Source organism: Ooceraea biroi, chromosome 9 (assembly GCF_003672135.1).
Source record: "Ooceraea biroi isolate clonal line C1 chromosome 9, Obir_v5.4, whole genome shotgun sequence".
Taxonomy (NCBI): Eukaryota; Metazoa; Arthropoda; class Insecta; order Hymenoptera; family Formicidae; genus Ooceraea; species Ooceraea biroi.
In genome coordinates, this window is record NC_039514.1 from 680323 (window position 1) to 700319 (window position 19997).

Genomic DNA, 19997 nt, shown 5'->3' on the forward strand with positions numbered 1-19997 from the left:
AAGAATTTTTATGTATATAAATAAATAAATATGCAGTTTATTTTCTTTCTTACCATCTACGCTCATCTTTTGACGAATTACTTCTTTGAGCCGTTCGCTGCGAGAGAAGTTAGCGCCAATCATTCGAACGGATTCGAATGGACTTGCGTGAACGCTGTCACGATTCAATGCGATATTCGCTAGCATCTCGTAATATATTCGAGACTTCTCTTTCGTAAAGAATGTGTGAAGTCACCGTGAATGCGGCGCGAATTAACAGCAACATGCAATTTCATTCTGAAGGCGGGCTAGAACTACTGTCGCGGCTCAACGAGAAACCGCGCTCAACTAACCTCGACGAAGTGCTGTTCCCCGATGGCATCAACAGCAAGAGCATCGTGGAGATCACCGGACCCTCATCCACCGGGAAAACCGTGTTGCTGTGCCAGTTTATAGCGAAGTGCATACTACCCGCGCGGTACAAGGGAATTCAGATCGATGGGTGCGATGCCTGTGCGATACTGATCGACACTCTCGGACACGTTCAGATGAGTAAAGTGGCTGAACTCATGACCTCTATGGTATGCAGCGCGTACCGGAGCGCCGGTGTGCAAGCACCGGCTGAAACGGTGGACATGATCGTGACTGGGTGTCTGAAGAATCTGACGGTGATTGGGTGTTGCAACAGCGATCAGTTCCAACTGGCACTGCACACGCTGGAAGACGAGTTCCTGTGCAACGAAAGGATCACCCTGCTAGCTATAGATAACATCCTGGCGTATTACTGGCAAGAGAGACGAGAGAAGGGTTTGTTCAGTATGGATCAGTACACGAAGACTCTGGTGAGGATCGTTCAAGCTCAAACGTGCCAATTTAGCATTGTAACAGCTTACACGCGGTGGGACGGACCAAGCTCTGAAAGTGAGGTCTCTGTAAAGCATACAGAGAATCTGTTAGGAAGGACGGATGTGAATTACAGACTGCGACTCTGCAAGAATAACGTTGCTCGCGAATTTATGTGCCACGTAGAGTCCGCAGACGATACAAAACAGATTCGCTATACAATCTCTGACAATGGTATAAAGTGGACTATTTTTAACAGTGCATAATTGTAAACAAGACAGATCTCGGGGATCAATAATCAATCGATGATAGGAGAACTTTATCTACTATATCTAATGGATTTAAGAACCTTGAGCCTGCTACTGTTACATGGCAATTTAGGTTGAACGATGATATGGTTTCTTTAGCTTCCTTTACTTCCTCCGGTGTTACACCTCCGATGACATAAATGATAATCCAGTCATTGTCGCATGGATGACGTTTCATCCTTCCTTTAGAGAATAAGCTGTCAAACGTATGTAGAAATATGAAACTAATTCTTAAAATTTTCTTAAAAAGATTAAGAAAAAGAAGATGCATTTTAGCTCACTTGAATCCAGCCGATATAAGCGAAGGTGATCTTTGATGTAAGTCAGGAAGCTCGTGTTTCTCTGGATAGAGCATATCTGTTAGCAGTTGTTGCAAGATGCCGATACGTCGAACAATCTCTTGAGAACTCGATTTAGACATTAGAGATCTGTAAAGTATTTTGTTGTTACTTCAACCTAAATATCTTAATAATTAAAAATTGTAATATAAGTAAAATTTCGTACGTGTAATTATGTAGAAATGCGCGTTGCTGTGCTATTTCATGTAAAACGTTCATGATGCGATCTGCTACTCTCATAGAAGTTTCTCTTATAGTCTCGGCATCAGCAGCACCTATATATTTATTATATATTTTGATAAAAATACGACTCTTATTTGAGCAATGTTAAAACATTTTTGTATCCTGTGTAACATTTTTTACGAACCAGAAAGCAGTAAAGTTTGCTGATACACTGACATCTTGCTGTTCATCGTGTTCTCATTTAATTTTGTGGTATCCTCAAATACAGCATCGGCAATAGCTTCCATCAGCTGTTGCTCTTGCTGAGGACAGAACTGTATCTCGGTTCCAGCGAGCGCGTAAATATGCACCAACAGTGCCAATATATTGTCTGTATCTAGGCCTCGTTTTTCGCGTGTCTTTATTATATTGCTGAACTGAAATAACAGCACAAAGGAAGATGTAGCCTCTCGATAGATCTCGAACTAATAGAGAAAACTAAAAGCCAAAGTGCGATAATTACTTGCCCGAGCACGCTGGTCGAGTCGCGGCTTACAGCTATGTTTTGCAAGACTAGTTTCTCGAGACTGATCAGCAGTTCTAACTGCGACGTTTTTTCGGATGTTAGCGCTTGTATAATTCCCAGTATCACCTGCAAGGTAATCAGTAATCATAATAAAATACTTAGATAAGTGCTTAAAATGTATCACGTAGTTCAATAGAGCATCTCATTATTAAAGCACATACTTGAAGCTTCTTGCTTGGCTCGAGTATAGCACGCAGGTCGTCTACATCCTTGAACTTGTGCATAAACTTTTCTAAACTGTGCGCGGAGATCCTTGTTGCCAATTTCGGTTTCAGGGTCTCCTTTAATCTCGAATTTGCCTTCATTGTAAGCATATCGATGAGCATTTTGTTTATCGTGGTCAAGACCTCTTTCTGCTTCTTCGTGATCAACATATTCATCAGACTCTTGTCGTTGCTGGCCAAGCATCCCGGTACCTCAATAGACTCCTTGAAAGAGACTTCCATGTAATAATGAAATTATGCTAATATGGAAACCACATCACGGTGCGAGTTAGTTATTGTACCTGTGGACCATGGAACAAAGGAGACATGTTTATCGCGACGTCGTTATAGTGGTGAGGTAAGTGAGGCAGGGTGCACAGTATCCTGGCCAGCAACGATTCAGTATTGTTACTGGTAGGAGTACAGAGGTCTAGCGTTCTGTCAACGAAGATTAAAGATACCCCTTTTCCCTTTGTACCTGCTAAATTCTAACACACAAAATATTGAAGAGGAAGATTGAATATTTTCTGACACGTTCCTTGTTAACTATCGGTGTGATTATTATAATCACGATTTAAAGCACTTACATTCCTACGACTGATAGCTGCCGGTAACGTTTCCAATTTCTCGGCAACGTGCTCGCTGAATTTCCCCATCGAGTAAACGTCCTCTTTTAAGTTCAAGTATGCAAACAAGTTGTCGAGCAAACTCACGAGATGATCAATCGCAAACTCGGAATCCACCGTTGAGGCGCTGTTCAGGGGCGGTAGTAGATCACCGAAAGGCGGCGTCACGAATAAACCGTCGTCTATCGAGCTAATGAAGATTGGCCGGAATAGTATCGTCACCATACAATCCTACGGATAATGAATCTTAATAATATGTAACAAAGTTAGATTGAAGATTGCAAAAGTTGAGATTAAATAAGGATGCACTAATATAATATGGACAGCAATATTACCTGCGATTGCTGATTTGAGCGCATCCAACTTTTTACATCCCTCTTTAGTTTTGCATAATCGACTCTATCTTCTACTGGCACTGTGTCCTCATAAGTCAGCACAGTTGAATGCGCCGCAGTGACAATCGTACAGCTGTCGAATGCGTTTTTCTCCATTATCATCTTAACTGTGCGTTGGTAGAAAGCTGGATTGGTAGAGGTCGAGATAATGACGGCTCTCTTGCAATTCTTTACTTTGACATACTGTAGTAGAAAGTAGAATCAACTGTGATAAATTTGATTATGAAGATAAATCATGCTTTCGTTAACTGCATACCCGAAAATTGTACATGGCCAGTTCGTATACCGACACTGCACCAGCATCCTTGAGAAAGGCATACGTCTTGCCACTGGTGTACCAGTGCAGGCACTCGGTCGCTGCATGATCTATGTACACTGCGGACTCATGTACCAGACCGACGATATCGTTCCAAGTGTCTGTGAGAAATTGTTCCAAGCCATTAGCAGCCTCCATGATCAACTGTAAAATGAATATCATAGAGTGTTGGATGTAAATGTTGTAGATTTAATTCCTTATTTTTATTTTAAAGACAAGTGACGAGGAAAAGAGGCTCGCATCAAATTATTTGGCCCTTATTTAACAATAATCATGTGATAAATTAATATTCTTTTAATATTCTAAAATTGCAGTGATAATATTTAATGAATCGCTCATATGAATCATGATAAATTTGATTTCTCATTAATCGCAGAGTTTGATATTAAACTAAAAGAATAACGGAATTTACAGCATCGCGTTGATCAGTAAACTCAAGATTGCTTTAAAATCGCCATATGATCAAACGGTTAATCTCGTATTTACGCATTTACACGTGTGATGTGTCAAACGTCAATGAAGTTAACTTTACCGCTTGATTTGTTCCTAGCGAAAATAACTGTTCTTTTCACTAGGTCGCCAAGTACCATTCAAATCTGTGGCCAATCAATTTGCAGCTTTTCCAAAAAGCTACAAGTTGATTGGCTAGACAATTCTCGGATCGAGATCTCGGATCGATTTCTAGCATCGTGGACACAGATTATTGCGGATTGCACTTTAACACGATACGTCACGGCGTCGTTCACGTGAAAATGCAACTGCAGCAATTTCGAAGGACAACCGACAAACGTGAGCAACGCAAATGCGGTGATTGATACACTCTGATCATCGACTACTCTGACGATAAGGAATCATTTTGCGTCAAGTGTCGAGAAATTAACGAACGTCAATATAATTTTTTACGTGGCGAGATATATAAGATACGAGTAGAGAAACCCAAGAGAACCAGTGTCTGTCTAGAAAAAATCGTACTTTAACGTATACGCATTTTTTGACGTTTCGTGTTCCCAATGGCACTGACAGGACCCGACTTGCCGAAGATACCAGCTCGTTTGAAAGTCATTCAGCAATACTTGACAATTGCGGCCAAGCACGACGAGAGGGACTGCGTTGTTAGTTACTGGTGTACGTGTACAAAGTTATGTTGTGCACTTCCTCCTTTTATCTACAGAAGCAATTCAGTATCTTGGAATATTCAGCATATCTTTAAATTCAGAAATAATAAGACGAATTTAATCAAAGATTTAATAATAAGTTTTTAGTGGAGAATTTTTTTAAAGCTGCGTGAATTGCAGGTCGCCTTTACGCTCTTCAGAAGGGATTGAAGTTGTCATCGAAGACATCGGAAGACACAAATTTCTTGATGAAGTTGATAGATTGGTTGGAAACGACAAAAAAGACGTTGCACGATAACGAGGCTATCACTAACGAGGTGGCTGCTCAAGCACACTTGGAGAATTGGGCCTTGAAGCTGTTTCTGTATGCCGATAAGAACGACAGGGCTGGGAATTTCTCCAAGAATGTGATACAAAGCTTTTACACTGCTCAAGTATTGTATGATGTGTTGACGCTGTTTGGCGAACTGAGCGTAGAAGCGGCACAGAACCAAAAGTACGCACAATGGAAAGCAGCCTACATTCACAATTGTTTGGTAAATGGAGAGACTCCGGTACCAGGTCCAATGAAGGAAGAGGGTGAAGAAAGTGACGTAGTCGAGCCATCAAATGATGGTGAGTTTATTTACTCACTCCGCTCTTGTGAACCAATCAGACTTTAATGTAAGAACTTTGTGATCACTAGATAAGGATCCGGAGTTGAATGAAAATCCTGAACCTCCATCTGAAAGTCCTAAAGACGATGCTCCACAAAGCGATGTTCCACCCGTTCCTGTGAATCCACCAGCCATGAGAACTCTGTCGTTCGAATTGGATGATAATACTGCATGTAAAACAGAAGGCAAGTATATTATTTTAATTATTATTTTAAAATAATGTAATGTAATAATTTGATGTGAAATTATTTCGTTTCTGACGCGACACGATTTTATCATAGGCGGCGTTGATCTATCAGTAGAGCAAATCAGTAAAGCTCAAAAGTTCATCAAATGGGCAGGCAGTGCATTAGACTACGACGACGTACCCACTTCTGTGATGAACCTTCGGAAAGCTTTGCATCTCTTAACTACGGGCCAGGAGCCTGCATAGAGAAAACAAATATGGATAGATAATAGACATTTAACAGCTTACTTGCGATTAACTCGCACTAGGCTCGTCATCTGGCCAGTAAGAAGACAGTTAATATTTCACAGCTTTTGCTATAAATTTTTAAGTACAGGATAATAGAAACCGTGTGAGAAAATAACAGAAAATAAGGCAAGTTTGTAGTAACTAGTCAAGCCTACTTCGAGTACGGTGCACTTAACTAAATTGAAAATGTTTACAGACTGCTTCTAGATTTTATTGTTGTTCAAAATGAAATATACAGTTACAGTAGTTCTGCCATATTTATTGAAACTACTTTGAGAGCTTTCATATGTATATTTTCTTTTAACAAGGTTTCTCGACATCTCGACTTCATTTAGCAGGTAATTTTTCGATACTCAATGATATGTTTATAAACACCAATTGTCACGTTAATTTAAATCGCAGAATTAATGAATTAAACTTGGTGCTTGATGCGGGCCAGTTATTTCAAAGGTGAAACAAGTCAACTTTTTGAGAACGTTAAATTCACATGGTGGAAATTAATTTTGAGTTGTTTCGAGATGAACGGTCTGCATTTCTTTAGGAATAATATATTACTTTCACAAACTGGAATTTTCACGATTATTTATAAACAAATCTGCAACAAAACTGATTATATTTGACATCACAGAATAGTGTATACGCATTTCCTGTACATACTTAGTATATTTTTATATATAGTTAGGAGAACAAAGGTACGTACGAATAAACGAAAATATATATACAAGTACAGACTCCCGCAACGTTTTCTAGTTTTCGACTTTCGTAGAAAGAAATGCCAATTTTATTCGACAGTTAAAGTGCATTATATGAATGAGTATTCAATGACCGTTGCTCGAGCGGCAAGGATGGTGCTCAGTATGCAGCTGCGGCTAATGATAATTAGAGAAAACTTTAATATCCATTGACAATTTTAGCTTTGGTTTTATTTATCAAATCGTCCGATCACACGCAAAACGCTTCAAGAAATAAATTAATGCTAAATCACACGGTATGTGTCCCTGTTACTATCAGAGATATTTTCTGTATATCCATACATTCACATAGGATTCGCTCACATAACACATATATATATAAGAACACATTCATTCAAATGGCAGTTAGTACCTCGTGCTTAAGCTAGCGTCACTGAGGACTGATCGCATCAATGTCAATCAATGTTTTACGTGGCGAATTCAATTTTCTTTCTCTGTTCATACTAGTTAGTCGTCTTTATATCATGTTTAGTTCTTATATTATATGTATATCATAACTGTTACAATATCTCTAGGATTTATTCTTTGTATTATAGCAATCCACGTTATAACCATTTATATATTTCCGTTATTTCTATTATATATATATATACTTGCTTATATTACAGCATATTGTATTAAATAACTGCGCACTGTGATAGCTGCTACGTTATAAAGTTGTTGAAGGGATTAAAAGAAGCAGAGAACTATCAATCGGAATAAGTTAAACAAGTTGACTTACTCCTAATATTATTATTTCTTATTTCACTGGTGTCAGTCGGCTATCTTGTTGATTCTTTATTTATATTTCTTTATATCATTGTCCTAACCGTAATATAAATAGAGAGAGATAACTTTCTTAACGATCGCCAGCGACAATCGACATTGATGCGATGGTGTCGTAATGGATCAATATCGCGGGATCAATCACTATCTTCAACAAGCGAAAACAATATTCATCGGTCATCGAATTGCAGCACTGAAAATTCGTACATATATTTGTTGTTGAATAATCTGGATCAACGATAAAAAAAGGCATGGATACAAGACTAGAATTGCTTTTATGCGTAATTTCTGTTGTACTTGCAGAATCTTATCGCGATTTAACGACGTTTTCCTTCAGTCGGCAAACCATACTGCAATGTGCGCAAAATAGAGATAGACATAGACATAGAGTGCAACGAAAATTCATCTCACTTCATTCGCATTACAAATGATCACCGTAATTAAATTATTCGTCCCTCATCTCGCTTCCACTTCCGGGGATGTACACTTTATACAGGTTTAACCCACATGATCCCTTCTAACAGTTTTGTATCTCTCTCTTTAGATACTATATAATTGTTTTATGCGTTTACATATTTGAGAAGAAATGAAAAAAAAAAAAACAAAAAAAACGAGGACTGGATTTTAAGGTAAAAGTACATTTTTGAGGTAACGAGAGAGTACATTTTGAGATACATATATATATATATATATATATATATATAAATAAATTGTTTCCCGGAATCACTGTTCCAGATGCAAAATTGTGGAATCAAGTGGGCTAATGTGGAAACGAACGACGCATTCTGCGATCGTGATCCCGTTCAGTCTTGCTTCTTGACTTTGTCATCCACGCCGTTCGCCGTGACCGACCGCGTGTCTTCTCGCCTCAGCTGCCAGTCGATCACTAGCCGTCCCGTCAGCATAAAAAAGAATACCTGAAATCATTTCTCGATTAATGACTCGTCAAATGCAACTTCGATTATATTGATGATTGCTCACTAGTGCCGGGGCGATCCTCTCGAATTTGTCATTGACCATATAGTGAGAGTACACGGCCATCAGCATCAAGAGAAGCAGTACTGTGTTCGATAAGTTCTTTATTTTATCTGAAAGCAATTTTCATAATTACTCTAATTGAATTGTTTAGCGAATACAAACATTTGTAAGCAATAGAGCAAATAGAATTGAGAACTTGCATTGGATAGCAAATACAGAGAAGGTTGATTAGAATTTTTAAAAATTAATTTGAAAACTAAATTCTACATGATTTTAATTTAACACAGATCAAAGGTATAAAGATATTTGTATAAAAAAATATATGTTTAAATGTGTAGAAGGGAGAATTTATGACGTGGAGGACCAATTAGAATTTCGCTTGATTATCATGAGCAAAGAAGGTGATTGATTCTTTGCACCTACGACTTGGAATAATTGCCATGGCGAGGCCACAGATGATCTCGAGTGAGCCGACGACTCTTCGATACCATTTGCTGGGCACTTTGAAATCGAGCGTGCCCGAGAGCGGAAACACTTTTGCATATTTGACATATTCTTTTCTCTGAAATAGAAAAAGGATATTAAAATTTAGAAATTACATCATTTTTGCGTATAATGATAATTTACATGGCAATATTTTTTACGTTTAAGCGACAGCAAGGGAGAGCCCGTTTTGGCAACCGTGGACAATTCGGCAGAGACCCGAACGAAAACGTGACTTGTTCTTATGCGCAAAGTATATAAATACCATTCGCCAGCAAGTTAGCAAGCTTACTGGCGGTTGACCAAACAATCTGCACGAGTATTTACCTTAATATCATTTTCGTTGGGCAATGCAAGAGATACCGAAATAGCGAAATGATACATCGAATAGTTCGCATTTTAACGTCTTTTACAATAAGTCTGTTTGTAAAAATAATATCACTCCACTCCTGTAGAGTTATTACTTATTTCGACTGTACTTTTTTTTATATAAATATAAACGTATTTGATATATGTTACAAAGAAAAATCCAATTCGCTTTAATTCGCGAAATTGTTTTAAGAGAAAGATTTATATAAAGATATAAAGATTTAAGAGAGAGTTATTGCCACTTTTGAGAGAAAAAGAAAATTTACGTAAAATCTGATCACTAACATAATGTATTGCGCTTTACATTATGAAATCTGTAAATTGTAATTTAAATATTACAATATTAAATATTACAAATCTTATGGGAAAACGTTAAGTCAGACATCTGTATTCCCATCGCGAACATTTCAGTAGCGTCTTTAACAATGTCGTGGCGTATTTTAACACATCTGTATTATTAAGCGCATATTATCGTGTATATTTTTACACCTATACGCTGCCGGGGTGCCGGGTGCGGCGTCGCGTTTTCTAATGGACTGAATTTCAGAAACTGTATTTTTTTTGTGTCCTTGGCCTCGTTGGCGACTGTCGTATTCGCGATGGCACGATCAGGTGTGTGGTAGACCGCTTTAATTCGCACTAGGCGAATATTTATATATCACTGCGCGTTCAAGATTGAACATTATTTCTCTCTCTTTTCCTATTTCCAGGATAAATTTTGTGTTGCTTCCTCTTCAGAACGTTAACAACACAGAGGCGGGCACCGTGGGAAAACGAGCCGGATGTTCCAACTGGCAAGGGGAAACGCTACGAGCGCGTGCGACTATAACGGCGGATCAAGGGTAGCGGTGGAAAGGCTCGAACACGTAGTATTACATAACGAAGCCGGGCTGTGACAGACGGGACGGATACACACGGCGGCTCGCGGTTGGCATGTCTACTTTGGTACCAACACCAACGGCAACGTCGACATCCCGCGAAATTACATAAGCAGAAGATATAAACGATGGCGTCCAACTCCGCGTTATTAGACAACCCAATCATTAAATTTTTTACTATTTAAAGATTCGTTACTTAATTAATTAAGCATGCTTAATTGATTAAGCGTTATGCTTTATTAATTAAGCGTCGTTTAACGACTTATTTATGAATCGATTATTTAATGATTGATCATTAAACGTCCATTGGTTTGACAGTTGAATCATATGTAAAAAATATAGATTTGAAAAGACAGCTAAATAATTTTTATCATTCATTATTCGACATATTTTCAACGTTATTTTATAAACGTAACGATTGACATTGTCAAACTGAAAAATCTTAAACTGCAGCAAGCTTTTGTTGCGAAAATTGTTATCGATTTCATCGCAACTAAATCAAATCGTAATTTATATCATAAGAATATCGTCTAGCAAATAACTGGAAATTTTATCGATTGTAAAATCATTAATGTCAGCCGCCATTTATCGTTCGTGTGGACAACATTTGCCGCAGCATCGTACGATCAAGAGAGGTCCTCGTTCCTGGAAGACTTACCAGATCCTTGTGCAGGTCCTTGCTGATGTGCGACGTGAGCTTCATCGTGCCCACGAAGACGAAGAATATGCCGAGCAGCACCGAGAGCGACTTGAGCACTATAGAGCCCATCTTGACGTCCTGATCGCGTAATACGCGAATGCCGCCGTCGCCGCCGCTGCCGCCGATCGATTACCGGAAGCGAGCGCGGCACGGGCGGCCGCGATTAAGCACGGATCGTCCTCGCGGGGTCGCACCGCGGATCGTCCCCGAGCGTCTATGAACACGCGCTCGCGATGAACATCGCGAACGAATCGAGTACCGGGAGCGCTTCGTTAGAGATCGACCGTATGAGTGATGGCGACGAAGACGACGTCCATGATGCGGGTCGTCCCGACGTTCTCTACGTGGCTGACGCGGCCGTGAAGCGAAGCACGACGCGGTGCGCGGACGCCCTCCGGTGACGTCAACGGCCGGCGCGCGGACGCGCGCGTATCGGCGTCGTTGCACCGGCTATTTTCTGATCGATACGACGACCGCCGCTGCCGCCGTCGTCGCTAATCGATATAGGATGCTCCCGACAGCGGGACAGCACGAACGATGCTCCTGGAAGCTGTTTGGAGATTGATCATGCAGAGTGTTAACATGTGAGCGCGTTTCAGAATTTCGGAGAAGATGAAGCGGAGAAGCTAATGCCTCGCAACAGGAACGGAAAAGAAGCTCATGAGAATATTCGTGGAATACTCTTTCGTTTTTTGCTACGAGCATTTGCTTCACTTCTATTTGTGTGTGTGTCTCTCTCTCTCTCTCTCTCTCTTTTGTCTAATTAAACTACATTTATTTATCCGGTCTTATCGAGACGTCAACGAATCAAAACTGAAGCTGAGAAAGAAATTGCGCGGAAGATAGCACAAAATAGCAATATGTGATCAATTATTTCCCCTTGAAATTGCTTGTTTATACATAATATCGTTTATACATATATTTTATTAACATATACATGTAGATACACTTGGGTGAAATGAATCGTTAGATAATGTCGGTTTATCGATGTCGATGTGCCAGTTATCGAATAACATATTAAATGTTTTTAATTATATATTTTTTTCGTATTTAAATATTGAATAATTTTATAAATGAAAATATATTGAAACATAACGAGTTTTGAGCATATAGATTGGACATTATCGACACAGCATGCTGGCAACGTCGGCGATTTGTATTTAGTATTGTCCAACGCTATAGATCGCTTTGATGATCTATTGAAAATATCTTTTTACAAAGAGTTAATAAATAGTAGCTTTATTTAACAAGTGTTCAATGATTTTGTGAATGAATGTATGACTCTGATGATTGTCCCGAGTTCGCCGGATACAGCAGTTAAAAAGAAATCGCAGCTACGTTCTCGATTTGATGAAACGTGTATGCATTATATCACATGCACACGTGTTGCGCGAAACACGTGGTTGAACCGTATTAGCGCTATGTTAGAGCAGTTAACTAGACGCCGGTGCTTAAACAGCACTAGATAAAAAATATCGTTGAGACTTTCTAAAGCATTGGTCGAGCGCTACCTTGTTAGTCGGTAACTGACCAATCAACACCAATATTATTTAACGATTCATTTCACCTAAGTGTACAAGCGTATATAAATTATATACTAATTATTTACAAATGGTCTTTGAGGAACTACGTGAACTTGCAGGTCGCAATCGCGGCTTCGATGCAGGATCATCGTAATCATTATAATTACTAGGATTGACAGCGGGCGTTTTCGCTACGTTTCTATTCATCAGAACAGTCATAGATGCCTTGCTGTCGCTCAGTGTTACAGCTCTTCGACGACGCGAGATTATTATCCCTTGCGCCTGCTGATTCTTCTTGCTCTTTACTATAGGTGATGTCGTCTTGCTGGTACTGATCGATTGAACGTCCACCACTTCTTTAGTTTTCGTTTTCCTTAGCGTTATCGTTTTTCCAGCAGTTTTGCAGTCCGACATCACGGACGGCTCTTGGACAGCATCCGAATCCGTAGCAGGCTCTACAGCGGGAACATTTCGAACATAATTATGATCGCTGAGGCACAGACGGCTCATTTCGATATCGCTTTTGTCGGACACTGCGTTACAAATTTCATTCTTGTTTTGTATTTCAGTTTCGTCCTTATTCTTAGTATCGCAATTAATCTCAATCTCGACTTTTGTAGTCAGTTCAGCAACAGGGGAATTTTCCAACTTCTCATTTTCTGTATTCCGATTATTATCATCATTAATGTGATTTAACTCTGCAGATTTAATAGCACTTTCAGTATCAAGATCGTTTATTTCCTTTTTCTTGAGAGTGCTCTCGATCGATTCGATATCGGATTTACTCAAGTTTTCAACTTTATTATCTTCTTCCCTGCTAGAATTATCCGTGTCCTTGATTTTGGTAGGACTTTCGGTAGAACTCTTTAATTTTTTATCACCATGAGTTTTACAGCTGTCGTCGTTATTATCACGCATCTGTTGAATCGTTGCAGCATCACGAATATCATCCGTTGAAACTTTATTGGAACGAAGTCTGCATACATCATCATCATTGTTAGAATTATTCTTCTCATCACTCATTGCATCACTTGCGCTGGAAGATTTTGTCTGCATTACTTTTCTGTTGTCTTCCGGATTTGCTTGCGGAAGACAACGCGTTCCTCCAGCTTTGTTTACTTTAACATCTACTTTCTGTTTCGTACTAATTATGGTATTTGTTTTGTCATCTACAAACGCGCTTGCAGAATCGTCTTTGATTTTATTTTCGATAGTTCGACAGCTCGCATTGTTATTTGCTATTTTATTGTTCCTGAGAATACTTGCAGAATTAGTTTTCTTCTCGGGACTATCCAAAAGTTGACCTTCCTCTAAATTATTCAAGTCCATTTCAGCACGTGTCACGGTATTTTCTGACGAATTCGCGATTTTAACGTTTGGTTCGTTTTCCGTCTTGTGTTCAATATTTTGATCCACATCGGCATTTCGGCTAAACGACGCTCGAGTATCAATTGCTGCCACAGTTTTGTCATTCTCGCATGGCTTTTTGTTGTCGGAAACATTTGGCGTCGATTCTTTTATTCTTCGATTCTTGTATTTTTTATTTTTATAGAAATTATCCTCAACGTCGCTCAACGAGTGCTTGTATCTGTCTCGCAAATCCCCATGTTCCCTATTACCATATCTTGATTTATTGTTATCGTATTCTTTACTATCATAGTCTTTCTTTAATCTGCCGTTTCTGTATCGATCATTATATTCGTAAGCGTCATATTTTCTATCTCTGTACGTTCTATTTGATCTTTCTCGCAAACGATGGCTACTCGAACTCTCGTGATCGCTCCTGCCTTTAGAGTACTTCCTTGACGGACTTTTAGAATATCTCCTTGACGGACTTTTAGAATGCTTCCTTGACGGACTTTTAGAATATCTCCTTGACGGACTTTTAGAATGCTTCCTTGACGGACTTTTAGAATATCTCCTCGACGGGCTCTTAGAATGTGTCCTCGGCAGACTATACCTATAACCATTCTTGTATTCATCGTTAAACCCCTCCGAGACATGATTTGACGTCAAAGTATTTCTATAACTCCTCCAGTTATCGATAGACCCCTTTCTGCTACGAGAACCATCGTAATCTTTTCTCGAATAATCGCTTCTCTCCTCTCTTTTCCATTCGTTGCTGCTTCGACTTTGTTTTGTGTCTTCTGATGCGGTTCTATGCATCACATTGAACGGAGCATGTTCCTTTTTAAAAGAATGTGCAACGTCCAGCCGATCATTGGATTTCACGAAATTGTCTTTTACTTCGTACTGTGCGAGATTATCTTTTAGATCGTACTGCGTAACGTGATTTTGATAAAGTGCTTCACTCGCGGTCTCATCCTTGTTATCTTCGAGTTTTAAACGCTTATTTCCACGTGCGCTATCTTCCTCAATAGCCCGTTTCTCGGAGTTCTTCGTGTATGGAGGTTCTGCAAAATAAGATTATACTTTGCTGAATTATTATTATACTTCTAACATAAAATGTAACAATATTACTAGACTTTAATTATACGTTTGAATTTTTCTTTAATCGCGTTACCTGTGCCAGAATTTCGTGTAATGGAAGATTCGTTACGGTTATTGTTTACGCTGAATCGAGACCCATTTTCCTTATTGCTTTCTTCAGCAGTCTCCTTTCCTCCATTAAACCTCAACACTTTCTGCTTTTCCTCTTCAGTTTCTAGAATTCTTTTATGCATTCTCTCTCCAAATATGGTGGGTGTTTGGTCAGTATCACTCTGTATCTTTTTACTTTCGCTTTCATCTTGACAAAATTCAGTTTGATACAACCGAGATTCAATCTCTTGCATTGTGGAAACATTCTCATATTGTTTCATTACATCATATTGCTGATCTGACGTTGTGTAGGTCGAGAAACCCTGAGATTCATATTTCCTATTCCTTCTGAAGCTTATATCATCTAATCTGTAATAATTTTTATATTAAAAAATAATTATATTAAAAATATATTTTGCGATACCTTAGTTTATATTTGGTATCCAAATTAATTTACTTTTTTGAAGAAATTGAGCCTTTACTTTTTCCTTTCATAAGGGAATTTATTAACTGCCTGATAAATGGTGAAAAGCATCAGAAAATGATGGCGAATATTTCAAAGATTGACATGTTTATTATTATTTTGTAATAAAGGCTCAATTTCTTCAAAAAGAGCACCAAATTAATTTATATTTCAATGTTCATACCTCTTTTTGAGACTGTCTATCATTCTGTCCTTTCGTGCAATTTCAGCCTTCGCAGTTTTTAGTAAAGAAGACAAATTGTTCTCCAAGGTATTCTTGATTTTCTGAAGATTTTCAAGCTCGTTCGTCAGTGAACTAAGTTTCTTTTCTGATTCCTTGCAATTACAAAGTTGATCCTTTATGGTGTTTAGAAAATATCAATTATTTAACAAATATATATAGCATGTTAGTTAATCGAGACTTATTTTATCATTACATGTAATCAAAACAACGCAAGAAATTATTTCAAAATGACAAAATAAGTGAAATTAGTGGAATAGATCATTTTGAAATGTATGTGTGTGTGTGTGTGTATAGGTTATATCATCTGTCTAGTTAAAATTTAATTGAAGACTCGAAAACTTCTTAATTTTTTAAATAAATATGTTAATAAAACATGTACGTCACACTTTACTGTACATTGTACAATCGTACGATCCTTTATTTACTTTCATATTATAAACAATAAGTGGTAAAGGGACTTAACATTATCATCTTACATTTTGTTCGGTATTCAAATTGATACTCGGTAAATCTGCATAAATATCGATATCATTATCCATCTTTTGTAATTATCAATTTATTGTGTTGCCTTGATCACGATATCTTTCCATACCGTCGTCAAAGTTGCAAAGCTAAAAAGTTAAAAACTGCTACAAACAATTCTAATTATACACCTGCTGTCATCTACCGTTGTGTTGGCAGCACGTGGATACTGTACCATAGACTGTATATGTACTTAGGCCGGTATTCATAGTCGGATCTTATATTTAAGACCGTCTTAAGTTTATCTGCAGATGTTGTATAGATCATTTCATTGGCTACGGAGTATCTGAAGATACACTTAAGACGGTCTTAAATATAAGATCCGACTATGAATACCGGCCTTAGAGGGACATCATTATATTTACGGTTATAAGTTGGTAGAAGATAGAACGAACCAACATGAAAAGTTCCTGCAACACGAACAAACCTTTTCCCATTGGCGGAAAATGGCGGATTTTAACCCAAGTGCCTCTAGCAAGTGAGCGCATGCGCGTCACTTGCGCGGCCGCCGTCACGAGAAGTAGTGAATCGGAACAATCGTTCGCAACAGCGCAGCGGCGACAGTGATGTCCGTTGGCACCGTGGTCGCGTGCGTATGTCGTCGTGTTCACGCTTGCGCACGTATCGCGTCTCCGCGTTTCTTCAGTGACGTATAACGCGCGAGTGTGTCGTGCGTGTCGACGCGTCCGTCCACATCGGGCCGGGCGACGAACTTTGGCGGCGGTGACGTTCGGTGACAGTCGCGACCGCGTCGACTCCCCACGAGTACGCCCGACGCAAACGTCAGTCTGGCGAATGCGTGCGACGACACGATCTCTCGAGTAGTACGGCGGGACGGTGCGCGCAGCGAAAACGAGTTTCTGCGTTTCATTCACGTTCCAGCGCGCGTTTCATCCGCGTTTTCCGATTGTCATACGTGCTTCGATATGCACGCCGAGCGAACGCTCGGCGCGGAGGATCGGCGATCGGTGGCACATCGAGCAGACGCAGAAGCGGCGGAACCGCGCGAGCTTCTGCGCGCGTATTGGTGAGGTGGTGCGGAGTGGTCGTGCCGCCGCCGCCGGCATAGTGGTGGTAATAGCAGTAGTGGAATTTTCAAGGAGAAACCTTGGGGAAACCGCGTCTTGCCTGGACCCAACAGGTAAATATGCGTCGTGCGTAGCGTATGTACGTACCGAAGGCACGGCCGCGGCGCTAAGTGCCGTGTTTCGCGCGTTCTCGCTTTGTCCGCTTTGTACGTGACGCGACACCGACGCATCGACGGACCTGTTGATATCGCGCGCGCTTATCGCCGACACACCGCGATGCGTCTCGAATTGCGATCATGATAGGCGATACGGCCAACCTGTCACCCGTTTGGAATTTTTCACTCTCTTATCCGACTTGTCTCAGGTTCGTTACGATCAGTTCGTTACGATTAGTTCGAGCGGAAGCTTAAACTGGGTCGCGCGGCTTCGAGATCTTCACGAACGAAAAAGATTATTATTTTAGGTCATATGCAATGGCAGCGACGTATCGCTATCGAGCGTTCCAGATTTAATCCTGGCTCACTTCATCTTGAATTTATAAATCACTCGTACAAATGTACGTTTACGTATCTACGTTATGTTTGTACAAACATAGATTATCTTGATTATTGCAACTCGTATTTCCAGCTACAAAGCTTGTCGGAGCATACGAGCATCCAAAATGCGGTTTTACAAGCAAGTTTGTAATATAAATAACCGAAGCAGACGGTGAGAAGACGAGAGCGATCGATCAAACATGGACGCAAATATAACACCGTTGCCACAAACACGAGAATCGTTGAACAAGTAGGAATTGGGGTTGGTGCGTTGACCACACACGTACGAGGCGTCGGGCGCAAACAAAACTGTTGCAATTAGATATTTACTCCGACGCGAATGCAGCGACTAGTCAACGAACTTTTTAAAGGCGCCTCGTAACGCTGCCGATTATTTTAATGCCTTTCACTCGCGTTATTTCGCACGCGAGCCTTCGGCGATATCCGATATTGCATTTCCACAAATCTAGATATTTTTCTTAATACATCAACTTATCTCCAAGTCTTGGAAACGATTTAGAATCGTGTTTCAAGTTTTCTCGCAAGTGCGAAATGTAAACACTGTAGACATGTATATGTCTATCGCATATATATCTCTGATAAACACGAAACGTTTCAGCAAATTAGAGGGAGTATCAGAGTCGCCACTTCTTCGAGCGTTATCTTCGAGCGGATGTCGATAAGATTGCGATCTCGGGAAGATCGCACTGCGACTACGTGCGAAAGACGTCGCTCACAGTTTGACATGTGCGACAGATTTCAGCACTTGGAGGGCTTCGGTGTAATGACAACGATGCAGCGACACGCTCGCGACCTTCGTGCTCCTGCGGCTTCCCTCGCAGTGCCGTAGAAGAGATTCGCGAAGCCGGGATCGGCGCCGGGGATCCTTTGCGAGATAAAATATCAATGTGCTTAACACTAGATTTACGGACGGTGCTTGTACTTAATTTTGCTGAAACTCATCACATTAAAATTCGATTTTCGGTTTTTGATTTTCAATTTTCGGTTATTCTCGTTGATAAAAAATAATAATTTTGATTTCCGTAATCTTTAAGCATGAATTCTCAGTCAACGTTGACGGGTTTCGTAAATCTAGTGTTAATATGTTCGTTAACGTAACGCGCCAGCGCTTACGCTGGAACTAGCGACAACGTAGGTATAGAAAGTATGAATGAGTAGAAAGTATCCGTAAGCGGCGTAACCGTTAAATCTGATGCGGCGAAAGCGCGACGATGAATCAAAAACTCGTTCTTTCGGTACTGCTCGTATACTTTTGAGCGTAAGCTGCTGATAAAATCTATACTTGTACGCGGCCGCACATGGTGTCCCGTTATCGCCGCTTATTATCTCGACCAATGAGATCTTTTTCACTGTCAAAATTTTCACGGCAGACCGTGACCTGCGTAAATTTTTAAACGTTAAATACGATGTGGGAAGTTTTCACGCTACGTAAGTTTTTATCAAAACATTAAAGTGCGCGCGTGTAAACGGTTCTTGTCGTTTACAGTACATTCTACAAAACAGATGTTTTGATGTTGAAAAAATTCGATCGAGAGAAGGAATCGGTAACAGCTGTGGCGATTGTCTTGGAACACTCTTTCGTTTACGTTACGATTGAAAACACAAGTGTTCGTTACACGGAGAAGGTCTCGCGCACAATAAAAGATCAATCGAAGGGCCTCCTGACCGAGAGAAAGTGTCCGATGAATGTGGTGTAACTTGCCGTTTTAATTTGCAGCATTTCGTGCGTTTCGTGACGCGGACGTGCGCGGATTAGCGACGAGAGGGAGCGAAGAGGAGAATGATGAGTGCTCTTTTGCTGCAGGAATGTGCATTGCGAACTGCACACGAATGCGGAGGGGCGATATACCTAGATACACGCAGCAAAGCAGGAAACGGCCGCTTAAGAGCAATAAACAAGCCATTAGTACATGCACACATCGTCTGTGATGTATATTAACGGGGCAGCGTAACAGTGTGGCACAATTAAACGCGCGGTAATCGTCGGCGCCCGGCATTTCGGCAAGTATAATATAATATGTACGGTCCCAGGCGAAGCGTTAACGAGAATGCGAGGATGCTTCGCACAGATTATATCATTATCTCATGAATGAAATACGAGCACCTTCTTTTTCCAGAATTCTCACAGTCTCACAGGCGAAATCCTTCTGATAAGTGCTGAAATGAACATCGCTTTTGCGCGATGATACTTC

General features: G+C 40.1%; 6 protein-coding genes and 1 long non-coding RNA gene across 16 annotated transcripts in view; 4 read left to right on the forward strand and 3 right to left on the reverse strand.

Annotated features, from left to right (window-relative positions):
- The first annotated feature begins 7 nt into the window (after window positions 1–7).
- LOC105276178 (DNA repair protein XRCC2) lies at window positions 8–1379 on the forward strand. The gene has a single exon (XM_011333575.3). It carries the CDS (start codon window positions 222–224, stop codon window positions 1086–1088), a length of 867 nt encoding a protein of 288 aa, XP_011331877.1. The 5' UTR covers window positions 8–221; the 3' UTR covers window positions 1089–1379.
- Window positions 970–4292, reverse strand: LOC105276177 (sec1 family domain-containing protein 2). 2 transcript variants are annotated; one of them, XM_011333574.3, is made up of 11 exons: window positions 4169–4292; window positions 3697–3900; window positions 3381–3623; window positions 3007–3276; window positions 2722–2907; window positions 2378–2644; window positions 2154–2282; window positions 1836–2067; window positions 1635–1743; window positions 1412–1558; window positions 1114–1327 (listed from the first exon to the last, which is right to left on the reverse strand). In XM_011333574.3, the coding sequence occupies exons 2-11, from the start codon at window positions 3892–3894 to the stop codon at window positions 1114–1116; spliced, it is 1995 nt and encodes a 664-aa protein (XP_011331876.1). In that variant the 5' UTR covers window positions 3895–3900; window positions 4169–4292. The 2 variants fall into 2 exon arrangements, with proteins under 2 accessions (XP_026827987.1, XP_011331876.1); XM_026972186.1 differs by lacking the exon at window positions 4169–4292 and having other exon boundaries at window positions 970–1327; window positions 3697–3894.
- Window positions 4293–4514: 222 nt separating this feature from the next.
- Window positions 4515–6710, forward strand: LOC105276179 (vacuolar protein sorting-associated protein VTA1 homolog). Of its 2 annotated transcripts, XR_893358.3 has the most exons (5): window positions 4515–4881; window positions 5052–5486; window positions 5557–5712; window positions 5809–6340; window positions 6405–6710. XR_893358.3 is itself a non-coding variant. In XM_011333577.3 (4 exons), the coding sequence occupies exons 1-4, from the start codon at window positions 4767–4769 to the stop codon at window positions 5958–5960; spliced, it is 858 nt and encodes a 285-aa protein (XP_011331879.1). In that variant the 5' UTR covers window positions 4515–4766; the 3' UTR covers window positions 5961–6710. The 2 variants fall into 2 exon arrangements, 1 of the variants encoding a protein (XP_011331879.1); XM_011333577.3 differs by having other exon boundaries at window positions 5809–6710.
- A 193-nt stretch (window positions 6711–6903) lies between these two features.
- On the reverse strand, window positions 6904–11320 carry LOC105276181 (transmembrane protein 35A). Its single transcript, XM_011333578.3, has 4 exons — window positions 10886–11320; window positions 8921–9059; window positions 8501–8607; window positions 6904–8436 (listed from the first exon to the last, which is right to left on the reverse strand). Exons 1-4 carry the CDS (start codon window positions 10994–10996, stop codon window positions 8323–8325), a joined length of 471 nt encoding a protein of 156 aa, XP_011331880.1. The 5' UTR covers window positions 10997–11320; the 3' UTR covers window positions 6904–8322.
- LOC109610768 lies at window positions 8485–9060 on the forward strand. Its single transcript, XR_002193041.1, has 2 exons — window positions 8485–8577; window positions 8836–9060. It is a non-coding gene; the product is annotated as an uncharacterized LOC109610768 (long non-coding RNA).
- A 120-nt stretch (window positions 11321–11440) lies between the features above and the next one.
- The window catches only part of LOC105276183 (afadin), a 42400-nt gene continuing 33843 nt past the window's right edge, over window positions 11441–19997 (forward strand). For 3 of the 8 annotated variants that reach the window (XM_026972175.1, XM_026972183.1, XM_026972177.1), the window contains exon 1: window positions 11450–11511. In XM_026972175.1, the coding sequence (XP_026827976.1) occupies window positions 11465–11511 (47 nt within the window). In that variant the 5' untranslated portion in view covers window positions 11450–11464. Of the gene's footprint in view, window positions 11512–16878; window positions 17362–19997 lie in introns of those variants that run through there. The other 5 variants (XM_026972179.1, XM_026972180.1, XR_003406945.1 and 2 more) reach the window with 4 other exon arrangements.
- On the reverse strand, window positions 11841–16309 carry LOC105276182 (uncharacterized protein DDB_G0287625). The gene is made up of 4 exons (XM_026972185.1): window positions 16175–16309; window positions 15639–15811; window positions 14975–15360; window positions 11841–14864 (listed from the first exon to the last, which is right to left on the reverse strand). Exons 1-4 carry the CDS (start codon window positions 16235–16237, stop codon window positions 12529–12531), a joined length of 2958 nt encoding a protein of 985 aa, XP_026827986.1. The 5' UTR covers window positions 16238–16309; the 3' UTR covers window positions 11841–12528.

Bases quoted from the DNA above. Each gene is read 5' to 3' on its own strand.
- LOC105276178 (XM_011333575.3), top strand. From the start codon at position 222: ATGTGTGAAGTCACCGTGAATGCGGCGCGAATTAACAGCAACATGCAA.
- LOC105276177 (XM_026972186.1), bottom strand. From the start codon at position 3,894: ATGGAGGCTGCTAATGGCTTGGAACAATTTCTCACAGACACTTGGAAC. The intron at 3,624-3,696 runs GTATGCAGTTAA...TTTCTACTACAG, and splicing joins TGGCCATGTACAATTTTCGG to TATGTCAAAGTAAAGAATTG. The intron at 2,068-2,153 runs GTAATTATCGCA...CTGTTATTTCAG, and splicing joins CGACCAGCGTGCTCGGGCAA to TTCAGCAATATAATAAAGAC.
- LOC105276179 (XM_011333577.3), top strand. From the start codon at position 4,767: ATGGCACTGACAGGACCCGACTTGCCGAAGATACCAGCTCGTTTGAAA. The intron at 5,487-5,556 runs GTGAGTTTATTT...TGTGATCACTAG, and splicing joins AGTCGAGCCATCAAATGATG to ATAAGGATCCGGAGTTGAAT. The intron at 5,713-5,808 runs GCAAGTATATTA...ATTTTATCATAG, and splicing joins TACTGCATGTAAAACAGAAG to GCGGCGTTGATCTATCAGTA.
- LOC105276181 (XM_011333578.3), bottom strand. From the start codon at position 10,996: ATGGGCTCTATAGTGCTCAAGTCGCTCTCGGTGCTGCTCGGCATATTC. The intron at 9,060-10,885 runs GTAAGTCTTCCA...TTTCTATTTCAG, and splicing joins AGGACCTGCACAAGGATCTG to AGAAAAGAATATGTCAAATA. The intron at 8,437-8,500 runs GTGAGCAATCAT...AAATGATTTCAG, and splicing joins AGAGGATCGCCCCGGCACTA to GTATTCTTTTTTATGCTGAC.
- LOC105276182 (XM_026972185.1), bottom strand. From the start codon at position 16,237: ATGGATAATGATATCGATATTTATGCAGATTTACCGAGTATCAATTTG. The intron at 15,812-16,174 runs GTAAGATGATAA...AACACCATAAAG, and splicing joins ATTTGAATACCGAACAAAAT to GATCAACTTTGTAATTGCAA. The intron at 14,865-14,974 runs GTAACGCGATTA...CTTATTTTGCAG, and splicing joins TACACGAAATTCTGGCACAG to AACCTCCATACACGAAGAAC.